Source organism: Taeniopygia guttata, chromosome 10 (assembly GCF_048771995.1).
Source record: "Taeniopygia guttata chromosome 10, bTaeGut7.mat, whole genome shotgun sequence".
Lineage (NCBI taxonomy): Eukaryota > Metazoa > Chordata > Aves > Passeriformes > Estrildidae > Taeniopygia > Taeniopygia guttata.
This window is the reverse complement of record NC_133035.1, coordinates 2,764,769-2,779,530: the sequence shown is the minus strand read 5'-3', so window position 1 is coordinate 2,779,530 and position 14,762 is coordinate 2,764,769. Positions and strand designations below refer to the sequence as shown.

Here is a 14,762-nt window from a genome sequence, read left to right as displayed (position 1 = left end):
AGTTGGAATGAGTTTAATTTCCTGGGATGAGTTCCCAGGAAAAGCAGCAGACACTAAACCCTGAATTCCAGCTGCTGTCACACCTCTGCCCTGGGGATTTTTTTGTGAGAACATCCCAGAATGGTTTGGGTGAAGGAGCTAAAGCCCATCCAGTGTGCAGGACACTCGCCCTAGGCCGGGCTGCTCCAGGGGCAGGGCCAGAGCACACAGGGAGGTGCCCTGCCTGCCTCTGCCCCAGCTCTGGGGAAGCTGCTCGGGAGCTGTCACAAAATCCCTCTTTTTGGAGCAGGAGCACTTTGGCATTCAGCACCCTCCTTTCCCTGCACATCAGCAGAGAGAGCTGCACCATAATTACAATCAGCATAATTACAATTAAATCCGAGTGCAACTTCCCGAGCACCAACACAACCATGCAGGTAAATATGAAATGACAGAGTGGCTCCTCACATCTGCTCCAATCCCCATGGACCATGCCCAGCTTCCCAGGAGCATTTTGGTGTAAATCACCCGTGGGAAGTGAGTGGGATCAGTTCTCCTGCACTTCAATCACAGGAATTCCTTTCCTTGCCCAGAGTGAACTCCCAGCTCTCCTGGTGGCCCTGCCTGGCAGAGCAGCAGCCAAAGGGTTTGCAGAGACCATCAGAGCTGGCACAGGTCTTGCTCCACTCCCAGAGCTGCATTTCCCCTCTCCAGGGGTGGTTTGTCACCTAAAGCAGCCCAGAGGAGCCAGCAGGATTTTTACATTTTAATTAGGGTAACATTAGGAGATTCAGCAATTAAAGCCAAAGGCCGGAATGGAAGAAAAAAACCCCCAAGAAAAGGAAAGGAAGGAAAATTAAACCCCTCCACCTGTGCACCCTGAACACCCAGCCAAGCTCCTCAGAGGCACAGGGTGGTGGAATCCCATTTCCCAGAGAGTGATGGATCCTCCCAGCCCGATCCCTACCAAATTCCACACCAATTCCCAACCTCAGCCCTCCAGGAATTCCCTGACACCAGCACTGCTCTGTGCTCCCCCCACAGCCACACCCGTGGCAACCCTTGTCCACTTTGCAGCTTTTATTCCTGATTGCAGGCTCCCCCAAGAGCCAGAGGTGTTTCAGTGCCCACAAATGCATGGCTGCTCCCATCTCTGCTGCTGAGGGAGCAGGGAGTGCCACCCCGGGGCCAGGGGAGGGGACAGTGGCACAGGGACGGTTCCAGCAGTACCTCTGACTTCGATGGTGGCGTTGGCCACGGGAGAGCCGGAGAACACGAACACACACAGGTACTCCCCCGACTCCTCTGCTCGGGCCTTCAGGATCCTGCAGGGACAGACACAGCACAGCTGCCTCACCCAGCACCGCAATTAACACCCCTTAATTGCACCTGCAATCAGGGCACGCCCACCCCCCCCCACTGAGGAACCGCTTCCTCCCTCCAAAGACTCTGTTTTTTAGTAATTCCCTTTATATTAATTATTCCTTTTATAGCAATTATTCCTTTTCTAGGTATTCCTTTTTATTAATGATTCCTTTTCTAATTATTCCTTTTCATTGATTAATTTATTATTAATTCTTTTGCTTATGATCCTTTCCTACTAGTTCCTTTTTACTCAAACAAAAAAGCCTCCGCAGAAGAACACAAACCCTGCAATAAAATCAGTTAATGACAAGTGGAAACTGCTGAGACACATGGAAAAAGCTGCTCACTTCAGTCCGAGTGCTGACAGCATTTACACACCCAAATCTGACGTTATAAAGTGAAATAATTTCAGATAAGCAGCTCTCTGATGGCAGAGCAGGTCAATAAGCACGCTCTGAGCTCTGCTGGCTCGATGCTCAGGAGGAGGAGAGGAAGGACGAGGTGGAATTGTCTGACCCTCCCCAGGCTCTGGTTGCCATCAAAAATTCAGGAGCTGCAAACTGACCCAGCTCAAGGTTCCCCAGGCAGCCAGGAACAGCCACCCCGAGCTGGATGAAGGGTTAGGAGAGGCTCGTTCCACTGCCAGTGCTGGAAGAGGCAGGATTTTCAATTGAAGCAGTTTAATCTCTAAATTCTGGATGATAAAAGCGCCCAGCTCTGAGCTCCAAGCACCAAGAACATCTTACAGCAAAACAAAGTGGCTGAAAAAATAGTTTAAGGGGAATAAACAGAATACAAAAGATGAACCAACATATAAAGCAAAATATAAATAAATGGGGGAGGTGAACACCCTCTGTTAACCACAGCTATGCTGCTGCTGCTTTTCACTGAGAAAACCTGGAATTCTTGGATTTAAAATGTAACCCAGGCATGGTTAAGGGGCAGATCCAAAGTAAAACCAAACAGCAGAGAGAGCCTGAATTCCAGCATCAGCAAAGCAGGAGTGCTCAGGAATTCAGGATCTGCAAATGGAAACCTGGGATTTCTCCAGCCGTCCCTGGGAGTGCTGGGAGCTCCAATTTCTCATTCCAGCTGGGATTTTGGGCTCCAGGAGGATGTGGAGCAACAGCCCCATCCTTCAGGAGATGGGCAGAATAAACCCCACACACTCCAAAGAAACCAAAACCACACTGTGTGTGTGCTTTTGTCCAGGTGAACCACAGAGAAAAGCTCTGAATTTAATTTTACTCATCCACCCTGGAGCTCACTGTGGAACACCAGGTGTGCCCTGCTCCCCCGGCTTACCCCAGGCACCCACACCCCACAACACCATCCCTGCCCATTCCCATGTCCCACTCCAGCTGGGATTTTTGGCTCCAGGACAATGTGCAGTGACAGACCCATCCACGAACGCTGGAGAACTCCAAATGCACAGAGTTTTACTGAGGCACTGCTGTGGAACACCAGGTGTGCCCTTGTCCCCTGGCTTACCCCAGGCACCCACACCTCAGAGCACCATCCCTCCCTCCCCTCCTCAGGGCAGGAACACCATCCCTGCCAATTCCCATGTCCCATTCCAGCTGGGATTTTGGGCTCTGGGATGATGTGCAGCGACAGATCCGTCCATGAGCCCTGGAGAAGAGCTCTGAACTGACAGAATTTGACTCAAGCCACCACTGTGGAAAGAAACATCAGGTGTGCCCTTGTCCCCTGCCTTACCCCAGGGCCACCCACACCTCCAAACAGCAATCCTGCCCATTCCCATGTCCCATTCCAGCTGGGACTTTGGGCCCTGGGATGATGTGCAGCGACAGACCCGTCCATGAACCCCGAGAAGAGCTCAGAACCGAGTTTTACCGAGGCCGGGCTGTGGGAGGGAGCAGTGCCCTGGCCAGCGCAGCACCCACCTGTACTCGGTGCTGTTGGAGACTTTCCTGGTGCCCGGGATCTCCTCGCCGTTCCTCACCCAGTAGCTGGCGGCCAGGGGGCTGGGGCTGCTGGTCAGGTTGCACTGCAGCGTGACGGCCACGCCGGCCACGTGCAGCACCACGTCCTCGCTGGCGTTGATCCGCGGCTCTGCAAGGCAGGGACAGCCCTCAGCGCCCGCCCTGGGCACAGTGACAGCTACTCTAGGTGGCACAGGGGCGGGAGGGGAGGGCACCACACACGGGGGATGGCACTGCGGGACACACGGAGGAAGCACAGCCACACCAAAGGGCTCGGAGCTGGCGCAGCGGCGGCGCCCTGGGGCTGCGCTCCTGGGGAGAGACACAAGGGGTTAATGGCTTCTTGGGAATTCCCACACTTCGGGCCACACCAGCACTCCTGACACACTCTGTGCTCCCCAGACAAACTCCTCAGGTACTCCTCCAGAAGCTTCTTGCTGGCTGGCACTTGGTTCTTATCGCTCTTCGACCTTATCGCTCTGTTCAGCTCCTGAAAGGCGGCTGTGGGCAGGAGGGGTTGGGCTCTGTCTCCAGGAACTGACAGAACCAAACACAGCCTCAAGGGAAATACAGGTTGGATATTAGGGAAAAGTTATTTACAGAAAGGGTGATAAAGTTCTGGAATGGCTGCCTGGGGAGGTGGTGGATCCCCATCCCTGGGTGTGTTTAACAAAGCCTGGATGTGGCTCTGGGTGCCAGGGTTTGGGTGAGGGGTTGGGTCTGGGTTGGACTCGATGATCTCCAAGGTCTCCTCCATCCTGGTCACTCTGTGAATTCTTCTCCTGGAGGTTTCAAACAAACCCATTATTTATATCAACAGTGCTCCAATTTAGGCTTCTCAGTAATATTCTGGATTTGCCCCTGGCCAAGGGCTGCTGTGGGCCCAGGTGCACCCAGGAGGTTCCACATGGCACAAGTTCCCTGGGGTGTGGAATGGGGAAGGCAGGAGGCTGAGGGAGAACAGCTGAGAGCAGCACCCAAAACCTGACAGGGAAACCTAAGGACACAGAGCAGGCTAAAATCACGGCTGCAAGTGCTTTGTGTCTGAAGCAACCTCCAGCACAAACCTTTATAAAGATCAAAAACAGCCCCAGAGCACAGCCGAGCCCGGGAGTTCTGCACTTTGCTGGCTGCTCCGGGGCTGTTCTGCTCCACAGCCCCACCTGGCAACACCAAATTCCCAATCTTTAGGGCAAAGTGTGAAAATCGATGAGGGCACTGCTGCTGTTTGAGAGCCACGCTGCCTTCAGCTGCTGCTCTCCAGCACACACAGCTGGCTGATTCCCTGGCACAGAATTTGCTTCCCAAACTTGGAAAAAAGACTTTTCTGCTGCAGGGCATGTGCCTCACCTCGGGTCTGAAGCATTCTGTAGAAAACCACCTCACTCAGGATAGCAGTTTTTAAAAGTTTCACCATTTTTGCTGGTAAGTCTTCCAAAAAAAAAAAAAAAAGGTTTTTGGTGCCAGCTTGGCCTGCAGGCCACCCCAGAGGCTCTGTGTGTGGAAATGCTGCTGCGTGCCCTGCCTGGGATGAATTCCTGACTGATTCCAGATTCCCCTCCGGATGCAGGAGGCTGAGGAAGCAGCAGACATCTCCCTGATTTCTGCAAGTCATCCAAGGGCAACTCTGCTATGCCCTGGGGCAACAGTTTGGGATATAAATTCATGACCCATGGAGCCTCTGGAATGCAGGTTATGAAACACAATGAAAGAACAGAAAATCCCAATTTTGTGTCAGAACCACCCCAGCTTTCCACATGGGGAAGGAACATCCCTGCATCCCATGGCACATCCTTAGATTAGTGCCCAGGGAGGAAAAACACCCATCCTCTGATAACCTGCAGTATTCCAGTTCTGGATACCCTTTTTGGAAATCCAGCTCTTTAAATCATTCCTTAACTGCAGCAACACTGCAGCTGCTGTTTGTATTACCACATTTTTCACTCTCTTTCTGCCTCCTTTCTCCCACCCTGGGCATTTTATCCTTTCAAGGTTTGTTTGGGCCCTGAATATTGTGTTATTCCCGTATCATGCACCATTCCTGGCCTGCCCCATGTGCTGTTCCACCCCCAAACAGCTCATCTGCATTCCCACAAAAACATTGCCAGAGCTCTGGGAATATTTCGGGAGTGTGCCTGTAATAGTAACTCAGTGACTGACCTGCAACCTTTTCAGTTTTAGTTTAGCAGAACTGAAGGCAGCTGTAAATCTCATTTCCAGCTTCTCCTGCATTTATGTTACCTTGATTTGGTTATTAAAAAAACAAATTTGATGGATCAGTCTCCTCATTTCATTGCAGGAGACAAACTGCAACTGGAATACTGGGACAGCAGCAGCCAAAGGAGGATGCTCACCTAGAAAATCACTTTTTACACATCACTTGAAGTGCCCATTTTATGTAAGCTCCGCTTTTACAGTTAAAACCCAATCAAAGCGACTATAAAAAAACCCCAGCAAGTGAAATTCTGGTTCCAAATCCGGAATGAGGTGGAAGGCAGATGGTGGTTCCTGGGTGCCAATTTTCAGAAGTAAGTTGATCTCTGCAGAGGCCAGGATGGAGTGCTGTGCTCTGGGGGGCTCTGGTGTCACAGAAGGGCAGCTGGAAACTCCAACTCCACTGAGCCACACAATTCCCATTTCCCAGACGGAATGGAGCAGCTGAGGCCGTCTGGGCAGGCTCAGGGACAGGGGCTCCACTTCCAGGGACACCTTGGGGACCTCATCCCTGTTTTCCTCCGCCTCCAGCAGGCTCAGGCAGGCTCAGGGACAGGGCTCCACTTCCAGGGACACCCTGGGGACCTCATGCCTCTTTTCCTCTGCCTCCAGCAGGCTCAGGCAGGTGCTGATGTCCACGGGCTCCTTCTCCTGGCATGAGCAGCTGGGCTGTCCCAGCACACACGGGAAGGCACTCAGGGGTTTGTTCCAGATTTCCCAAAGAGCAGAGCCCAGAGCAGCGTGGTCCCACACAAGGCAATAAGGGGTCTGTGTTACAGAATTTCTGAGAGGGAGAGGGCATGATTTATGTCTGGAGTGAGAATTGAGTTACCCCTCAGATAGGCCCTGATAAGTGGCCTTGATGGGGCCTCAAAGCCTTTGATGCAGTGAGAATTCAGTTGTGGCATAGTTAGAAATTATGTTAAGATAACTACAAAGTAATGAGCTATCCGAGTGTAAAGTAGAGTAGAGCTGCAGTGTGAAAAGCCTGACCACCTTAAGGCAAAGGTAAACAATGTTAGCTTGCCAATCGGAGTGCCTTTGTAAACTATATAGAAGTGTATATAAATTGCCATCTTCTCACTAATAAATGGGAGAACGTAGCATTAATCGTATTGGTTGGATGTGCGTTCTGTCCTGTCCAGCTTTCCCGTTTTATGAGGTCCCTGGCTTTAGGTTAGTTCCAGATTTCCGGCACAGCAGAGCCCTGGAGCAGCGTGGTCCCACCGAAGGCACCCAGAGGCAGCTCCCACTCAGCAGCAGCAGCAGCTGGAACAACCTGGGAGGGAGGAGAGGCTGATCTGCAGTGCCTGCAGCAGCGGGGGCCTAGGGAGGGACAGCTCTGTGCTGGCTCTGCACAGCAGCAGGACTGTGACCCCCCGAGCAGGCCCTGCAGGGCACAGGGCTCTCTCCAGCACACAGCACTCCCTAGCTGACACATTTCCAGGATCATTCCCAGGATGGCAGAGCTGCTGCTGGAGGCCATGCAAGCATTCCAGTCCTTTGGGAGCCCAAAGGACACGGGAGGGCCGGGGGGTGGCTGAGCTGAGCAGCTCCAGCTCAGGGACCGGGTGCCACTGAGCCATCTCTCCACGTGCACCAAGGCTGTCTCCATTTCCAGGGGAAGGTCTCTGATCCAGCAGTGCCCACGGCAGCACCAGGCTTTGGGGACAGCTTTGGGGGGGATTTTTCAAAGTACCCAATAAAAAATCAAGACACAAATACAGAGTTTTGTACCCAGTAGGGTATAAAGGGTTGTCTGTGCACAGAGCACAGGAGCAAGACCACACTTTTGCTCTGCTCTTCTGTCAGCTGAGGGCACTGAGAAACCACCCAAAACAAGTTCTCCTGTACCTGCACACTGCAGATTTAATTCCCTCTACCTGTAACTCAGCAGCCATTTCCTTAGGCAAGTTTTACACCTGGCCCAAAATTCTTCTCTGCACAATCTGACCGTATGAACTCCCAAATCCACCTGGGGTGAAAAGCCTTGCCACAAGCAAGAACAAAAAGCAGTTCTGGGCCAAGCACCACCTCTGCTCTCAGAGCTCTGCTGCTGGCAGGAGCTGCCCCCTGGATGGAGTCACTGAGCTCAGGTCTGGGCTCAGCACTGGGCAGGACGTTCCTCCCTGCTCCCACAGGCTGCATTAGGAATGGCTGCATCTCCTCTGCGCTGCTGCATCAGAGAACTCCTTAGGAACATGCTGCTGGCCAGGGAGGAAAAGAAACACCACAACTTCATGGAAAAATCCAAACACGAAAGGTCACGTGGAACTGAAAGGGAAGGATTCATCCAGAAGCCGATATGTAACCAAAAGCAGGTGAGGAGGCATTCCCAGAAATTCCAAGAGAACAGAAGAAATCAAAATAAAACGGTTAGAGATGGAAAGAACATGGAAATCAAAGAGAAAGGCACTGGTGGAGAAGCCAGGGAGGCTGGAAACCTCCCACAAAACTGAAGGGAGGAGGGAACAAACACAAATCCGACAGCGGGCTGGTTGCACACGGAAGCTCTACCACACACCCCGAGGTTTTCCCCAGTGCTCTGCCCTAAGGAGGAGAGACACGGGTGGCACACAGGGTCAGCACTAGAGGCGAGGAGAGGAGCAGGGTGGCAGAGGGTGGGGACACGGGGGCAGGGTCACCAGACTGCCTCTAGACACTACAGTGCCACTACTGGGGGCCGGACTCACTCTGCAGGACGCTTATAGTAGCCTGGGCTCGAATCCACGTAATGGAGGGGTTTTGCCTCAAGTCATTCCTCCTGGGATCGTTGCTGGCCCTGCACTCGTAAGTCCCAGAGTCTTCCAAGGCAAGGCGGGTTACTCTCAGCACACTCACCCCATTGGCCCCGTAGGCAGTGTTAATGCTGACACGGCGCTTCCGAGCGCCGTCCCACAGCTGTTTGAAAGCCTCAGCCCGGTTGACTTCCGCATACCACCACTGGATCTCTGGAGTGGGGCTCCCAACCACATCACAGTACAGTTCAAAGGCGTCCCCCGTGAGCTTAGTTTCTGACATGGGCGACTTGACAAACCCGGCTGCAGGGAGGGGCAGCAGAAACGCGGTGACAGAGCGGCAGAAAACAACAGAGCTCACACACAACATGGCAGTGGGGCAGAAAACACAGTTAGAGACATGGCACGGGCAGTGACACGGCTGGGGACACCCAGGGCACGGGCAGTGACACGGCTGGGGACACCCAGGGCACGGGCAGTGACACACCCAGGGGATTGGCAGTGATACACCCATGGCACACCCATGGCACTGGCAGTGACACACCCATGGCACACCCATGGCACTGCCGGTGGCACACCCATGGCACTGGCAGTGACACACCCATGGCACTGGCAGTGACACACCCAGGGCACACCCATGGCACTGCCGGTGGCACACCCATGACACACCCATGGCACTGCCGGTGGCACACCCATGGCACACCCATGGCACTGCCGGTGGCACACCCATGGCACTGGCAGTGACACACCCATGGCACACCCATGGCACTGCCGGTGGCACACCCATGGCACTGGCAGTGACACACCCATGGCACTGGCAGTGACACACCCAGGGCACACCCATGGCACTGCCGGTGGCACACCCATGGCACTGGCAGTGACACACCCATGGCACTGGCAGTGACACACCCAGGGCACACCCATGGCACTGCCGGTGGCACACCCATGGCACTGGCAGTGACACACCCAGGGCACACCCATGGCACTGGCAGTGACACACCCAAGGCACTGGCAGTGACACACCCATGGCACTGGCAGTGACACACCCACGGCACTGGCAGTGCCCAGGAGCGCAGGGCAGGAATTCCCCATGTCCCTGCTGCTGCTCCCTTGCCCGGCAGCTGCCCCTGGCACCTCCCCGAGGGCTCTCCAGGCCTTTCCCAGCCCTGGGCAGCCCGGAGGTGCCAGGTGAGGTGCCCCTGGCCAGGGATCTGCTCCCTGAGGAGGTCTCTTTACCTGAGCCAGGGGCACCAGGGGTCAATTCCCAAACCTGTGCCAGCTGGGAGCTCCGCTCTGACCCCCTCTCCCACCCACTCAGGACTCAGGGCAGGAATCCCCCAGGACACAAGTGCCCTACTTTCCTGAGCAGCCCAGCCCTGGGAAAGGGAATTTCGGTGCAATGAAGGCTGACAGCCAAAATTGTTTTGTTAGGAGCCCACAAGGGACCCTCAGCACTGTGGAGGGGGCTGACATCCCTGCTCAGGCCACAGTGGGATGGGATATTCTGGATATCCTAAATCCCCCATACTTACCCGCCTCAGAGCCCCGCTGGGAGCACACACACACATTAAATTGTCCTTCAATCCTGTTTCACAAGATATTTAGGAGAATAGCAGTGCCTCAACACCAGGCCCTTCCCCCAGGCCCCTCCTAAAACTGCAGGATTAGGACACAGCTGGCCAGACAGATTATGCAGCAAAACCCGTGCTGGGGCAGGGGACATCAGCAGCGTGGGCAGGGACAGTGTCACACCAGGAAAACGCACCAGGAGCCTGCCTGGTGATTCTGTCCTCGGCTTGTGCCATCCCTGGCCTCACATTCCTGCCTCGGTTTAGGATGAGAGGCAAATCAATGAGGTTTGGAAATGGAAGTGTGGGCTTGGAGCACTCATTAAACAGCATTTAATGAGTGCCCACCCAGTGACCACAGCCACAGGCCCCTAATGGCCACAGCCTTTAATGACCAACAGCCACAGAGCCCAATAATGAACAGCCACAACCCCCAATGACCAGCACTGACCCCAAAGACCAGGCTCCCTAACCCTAAATGAGCAGCACTGACCCCAATGGCCAGCACTGACCCCAATGGCCAGCGCTCCCTGGGATGCCAAACAGCCTCCACCCATAAATTAATGAATATTTCAATTACAGGGAGAGTTCTGGGCTAATATTTTGCATTTCCAGCCCCTCACAAACAGCAGCAGTGAGCAAGGTGATGCCCCAGAGGGCCACTGCCCATGCTGACACCCAGCCAGGAGATGCAATCTGCCAGCACTGAGCAGGAATGCTTAAAAAAAACCCAAAAAAGGGGGAAAAAAGGTGAATTATTCCCGAGGCTGCAGCACAGCTGGGGAGGGAAGTGCTGCTGCCTTTGGTCCCTGGCAGTGGATCCCAGAGCTGTCCCAGCACGGGGCAGTGACACTGGGCAGGTCCCGGTGACGCAGGAGCTGCCAGAGCCCGGCCTTGCCTTTCTTGGGGCTGTCCCACAGCTCTGCTCCTGCTCCAGAGACAGCAGCACCGCAAAATCCCACACAGAGCCACGAGTGCAGGGCTGCCTCATGGGACTGGGCTGGGCTTAACCCCAGAGACCTGGGACTGAGCTCGGTTTAACCCCAAAGATCTGGGACTGGGCTCGGTTTAACCCCAGAGACCTGGGACTGGGCTGGCCTTAACCCCAGAGACCTGGGACTGGGCTGGGTTTAACTCCAAAGGTCTGGGACTGAGCTCAGTTTAACCCCAGAGTTTTGGCACTCTGCTCTGTTTAAACCCAAAGATTTGGGACTGTGCTTGGTTTTATGCGAAGATTTGTGACTACTCTGTTTAAACCTAAAGATTTGGGACTGCACCCCGTTTAAACCCAAAGATTTGTGACTGTGCTGGGTTTAACCCCAAAGATCTGGGACTGAGCTTGGTTTAACCCCAAAGGTCTGGGACTGAGCTTGGTTTAACCCCAAAGGTCTGGGACTGAGCTTGGTTTAACCCCAAAGATCTGGGACTGAACTCGGTTTAACCCCAAAGGTCTGGGACTGAGCTGGGTTTAATCCCAAAGATCTGGGACTGAGCTCGGTTTAACCCCAAAGGTCTGGGACTGAGCTGGGTTTAACCCCAAAGATCTGGGACTGAGCTCAGTTTAACCCCAGAGATTTGGCACTGTTTAAACCCAAAGATTTGGGTTTAAACCCAAAGATTTGGCACTCTGCTCTGTTTAAACCCAAAGATTTGGGACTGTGCCCTGTTTAACCCCAGAGACCTGGGACTGTGCTGGGTTTAAACCCAAAGATTTGGGACTGTGCTGGGTTTAACCCCAAAGATCTGGGACTGTGCCCTGTTTACACACAAAGATTTGGCACTCTGCTCTGTTTAAGGTCAAAGATTTAGGACTGTGCTCGGTTTAACCCCAGAGATTTGGGACTGTGCCATGTTTAAACCCAAAGATTTTGGACTGTTCTTGCTTTAAACCCAAAGATTTAGCACTGTGCTCTGTTTAAACCCCAAAGATTTGGGACTGTGCCCTGTTTAACTCCAGAGATTTGAGACTAACCTAAAACCCCTTCTGGAAGTGATTTAATTAATTATTCAGGGTTTATCTCATCCCCCAATGGTGTGGATGCATACAAAGAGCAATTAATGCCCTAAAACCAGGGGAACATGTTAGTTTGCACACAGAATTCCACTGGAATTCCAGGGGCTCCCCACATTTCCAAACTCTGCCTTAAAAACTGCACTGGGGAAGAAAAATTAAATCCCCACTGAGAAAAAAAAAGGGTTTTCTGAGCTCAGGAATTCTTGTAAAATCTGCCAGGGTAAAAATACACAAGGCAGTCATCCATGAACTGCAGAAATTATTGTTTCATAATTAAAATATCCTTCTGGAACTCAAATTTCATCGAGGTGCAAAAGAATTAAGGAGAATGGCCCTGGAGAAGCAGAGTAAGGAGAATTTTCATCTTCCCAAGTTAAGTCTGGTGTAAAAATGGAGTTTAAAAAATAAAAATGCTTTGCATTAAAAGCCAAGTTGAGGAAAGATGTTAAGCCAGGCTCAAAGACAGCAAAAACCAGGTTTAACACAAAGAATGGACAAACTAGGACCAAAATGAAGGAAAAATAAAAGGATTTCCAAGGAAGTTTTCAATCCAAACCAACACAACTGTAACCGAGGAACCCCCAAAAACCAGGATAATGCTCCCACTCATCCTGAGGCTGTTGCTCAAGGTGAATTAAACCAATTAAATCCCACTTAAATCAAAGCACAAAGCACAGTTCCAAGCTCACAACTGAGAGTCTACAAGGCTAAAATGCAAATATAAACCTGATTTTCATTCTGGAGCCACAATAAACAAAGTGTAACTCTGTGGGACTGAATGATTTCAAGCTTGGCTGTCTTTACAGCAAAAACCCACCTGGAAAACCTCTCAGCACATCAAAAATTTCTATTTCACTGCTCTCAGGCCTTTAGGAGAGCTCTGGATGTTTTATTTCCCTCAATTACGCAGCCTGATCTTTTAAATTCTTCAAATAAACGAACAGAAGTGCAGCTGGAAAAGGCCCACCCAGAAGTGCTCAGCTCTGCTGTGCCCTCACCTGAGCTGATTTTTTTATCTTTATTCCCACATTGACAATTTGATGGGAGTATCCCAGAAAATGCCAGGCAGGAGTTGCCCCCCCTCAGCTGGGCTGTGTTAATGAGGTGCCCTGGCTAATTAACCCACCTTAATTAAGCACCAAACAGTTCTGAGGGTGGGGAATCTCCCTTTGGCAGAGTGCTGCTGGAAAAAACACCCCGAGTGATGTTTTGCTCCTTGCCAGTGCTCATATCCACTGAAAATCTTGGAAATTAGTTAAATACACAAAAAAATGACTGCTGGAAGAGGTGAAACACTCTGATATTCAGGGACAGGACACAGGGATCAGTTTTGGGGGATAAATCTGGAATTCAGGCTGGATAGGATTCCTGAGCAGGGATCAGTTATATAAATCAGGAATTCAGGCTGGAAGGGATTTCTGAACAGGGAAAAGGACACAGGGACCAGTTCCTGGGGATAAATCAGGAATTCAGGCTGGAAAGGATTGCTGAATGGAGACAGGCCACAGGCCTGGGGATAAATCCCAAGAAGGCACTGCAGCACCCTTCCTGCCTGTCCACACCCATTTTCCATAGGGTCGATGCTTTCCCATTCTGTTTTCACCAGGAAGCACAAAATGAGAAAACTGGCGTTAATCCTGTTAATTTTTGCCAGCTCCAGAGCAGCTTTAAGGCAGGCTTGAGGCACCCAGGTGAGCCCAGAGCTTTCCCTGGATTCAATTCCTGGGTTTAATTCCTGCCTTCTCATCCTGCAGCTTCCCAGAGCTGGGAGAGAGGAGAACCCAGCCCCAGAGCATCATCTAAAATGCAGGAGCTGTGCCAGGCCCAGGGCTCATTCCACAGGCAGGGAAACCTGAGGATTCATCCCACAGGACCGGGATTCAACATTCCCTACATCCAGCCCAGCATCCTCCATTTCCCTGCACAGGAAATTTGTGGGCAAATCCCAAAAAACTCATCCTGAGGGGAAATGGTTTGGGTGAGGCCATCCTGGGAATGGGCCCAAGGGGGGATTCCTGGCACAGATGGACACAGGGAGCTCAGTTCCTCGGGATAAATCAGGAATTCAGGCTGGAAAGGATTCCTGAACAGGGAAAAGGACACAGGAATCAGTTCTATAAATCAGGAATTCAGGCTGGAAAGGATTCCTGAACAGGGATCAGTTCCATAAATCTGGAATTTAGGCTGGAAAGGATTCCTGAACAGGGAAAAGGACACAGGGATCAGTTCTATAAATCAGGAATTCAGGCTGGAAAGGATTCCTGAACAGGGATAAGTTCCATAAATCAGGAAATTAGGCTGGAAGGGATTCCTGAACAGGGATCAGTTCTATAAATCGGGAATTTAGGCTGGAAAGGATTCCTGAACAGGGATCAGTTCCATAAATCTGGAATTTAGGCTGGAAAGGATTCCTGAACAGGGATCAGTTCTATAAATCAGGAATTTAAACTGGAAAGGATTGTGGAAGGTCCTCTGGCCTCACAAACGCCTCAGATCAGCCCGAGACCCTCCCACAACCCCCTGCCAGACACTTTTATCCATGTTTCCCTGGAATAAAAACAGGAACGCTTCCCTTCACACTTTTGAAACACAACTGGTATTTTATGGCCGCTTTTATGGTGCAAAACCTGGTCTGAGCAGCCCCAATTCCCTGAGGAAACACATCCAGGCACAGCCCATGGGAACACCCCTGGGAGGACAGCCAGGCTTCCCCCAGCTCCAGGGATTTCCCTTCCCCCAAACCCCCTCCTGGCTGGGCTCCAAACACAATTCCAGGGATCCCAGGTACAAACCACCTGGAGCTGCAGGTGAGACTTGGGACAAGGCTGGGATATCTCATGGGAATAGCCACAAGAACAGGATTTATAAAATGAGGCTCCATGACCAGTGTCACACCTGGCTGCAGTCACCTTCTGGAGAGAAAAAATGGAGATTTTTC

The 14,762-nt window shown here is 52.1% G+C and overlaps 1 protein-coding gene across 1 annotated transcript in view; it reads right to left on the bottom strand.

Annotated features, from left to right (window-relative positions):
* The window catches only part of NPTN (neuroplastin), a 43,119-nt gene that overhangs the window by 15,557 nt on the left and 12,800 nt on the right, over positions 1-14,762 (bottom strand). Inside the window, exons 2-3 of the mRNA XM_072933964.1 lie at positions 3,252-3,420; positions 1,210-1,304 (exon numbers count right to left, since the gene is read on the bottom strand). Of these exons, the coding sequence (XP_072790065.1) occupies positions 1,210-1,304; positions 3,252-3,420 (264 nt within the window). The remainder of the gene's footprint in view (positions 1-1,209; positions 1,305-3,251; positions 3,421-14,762) is intronic.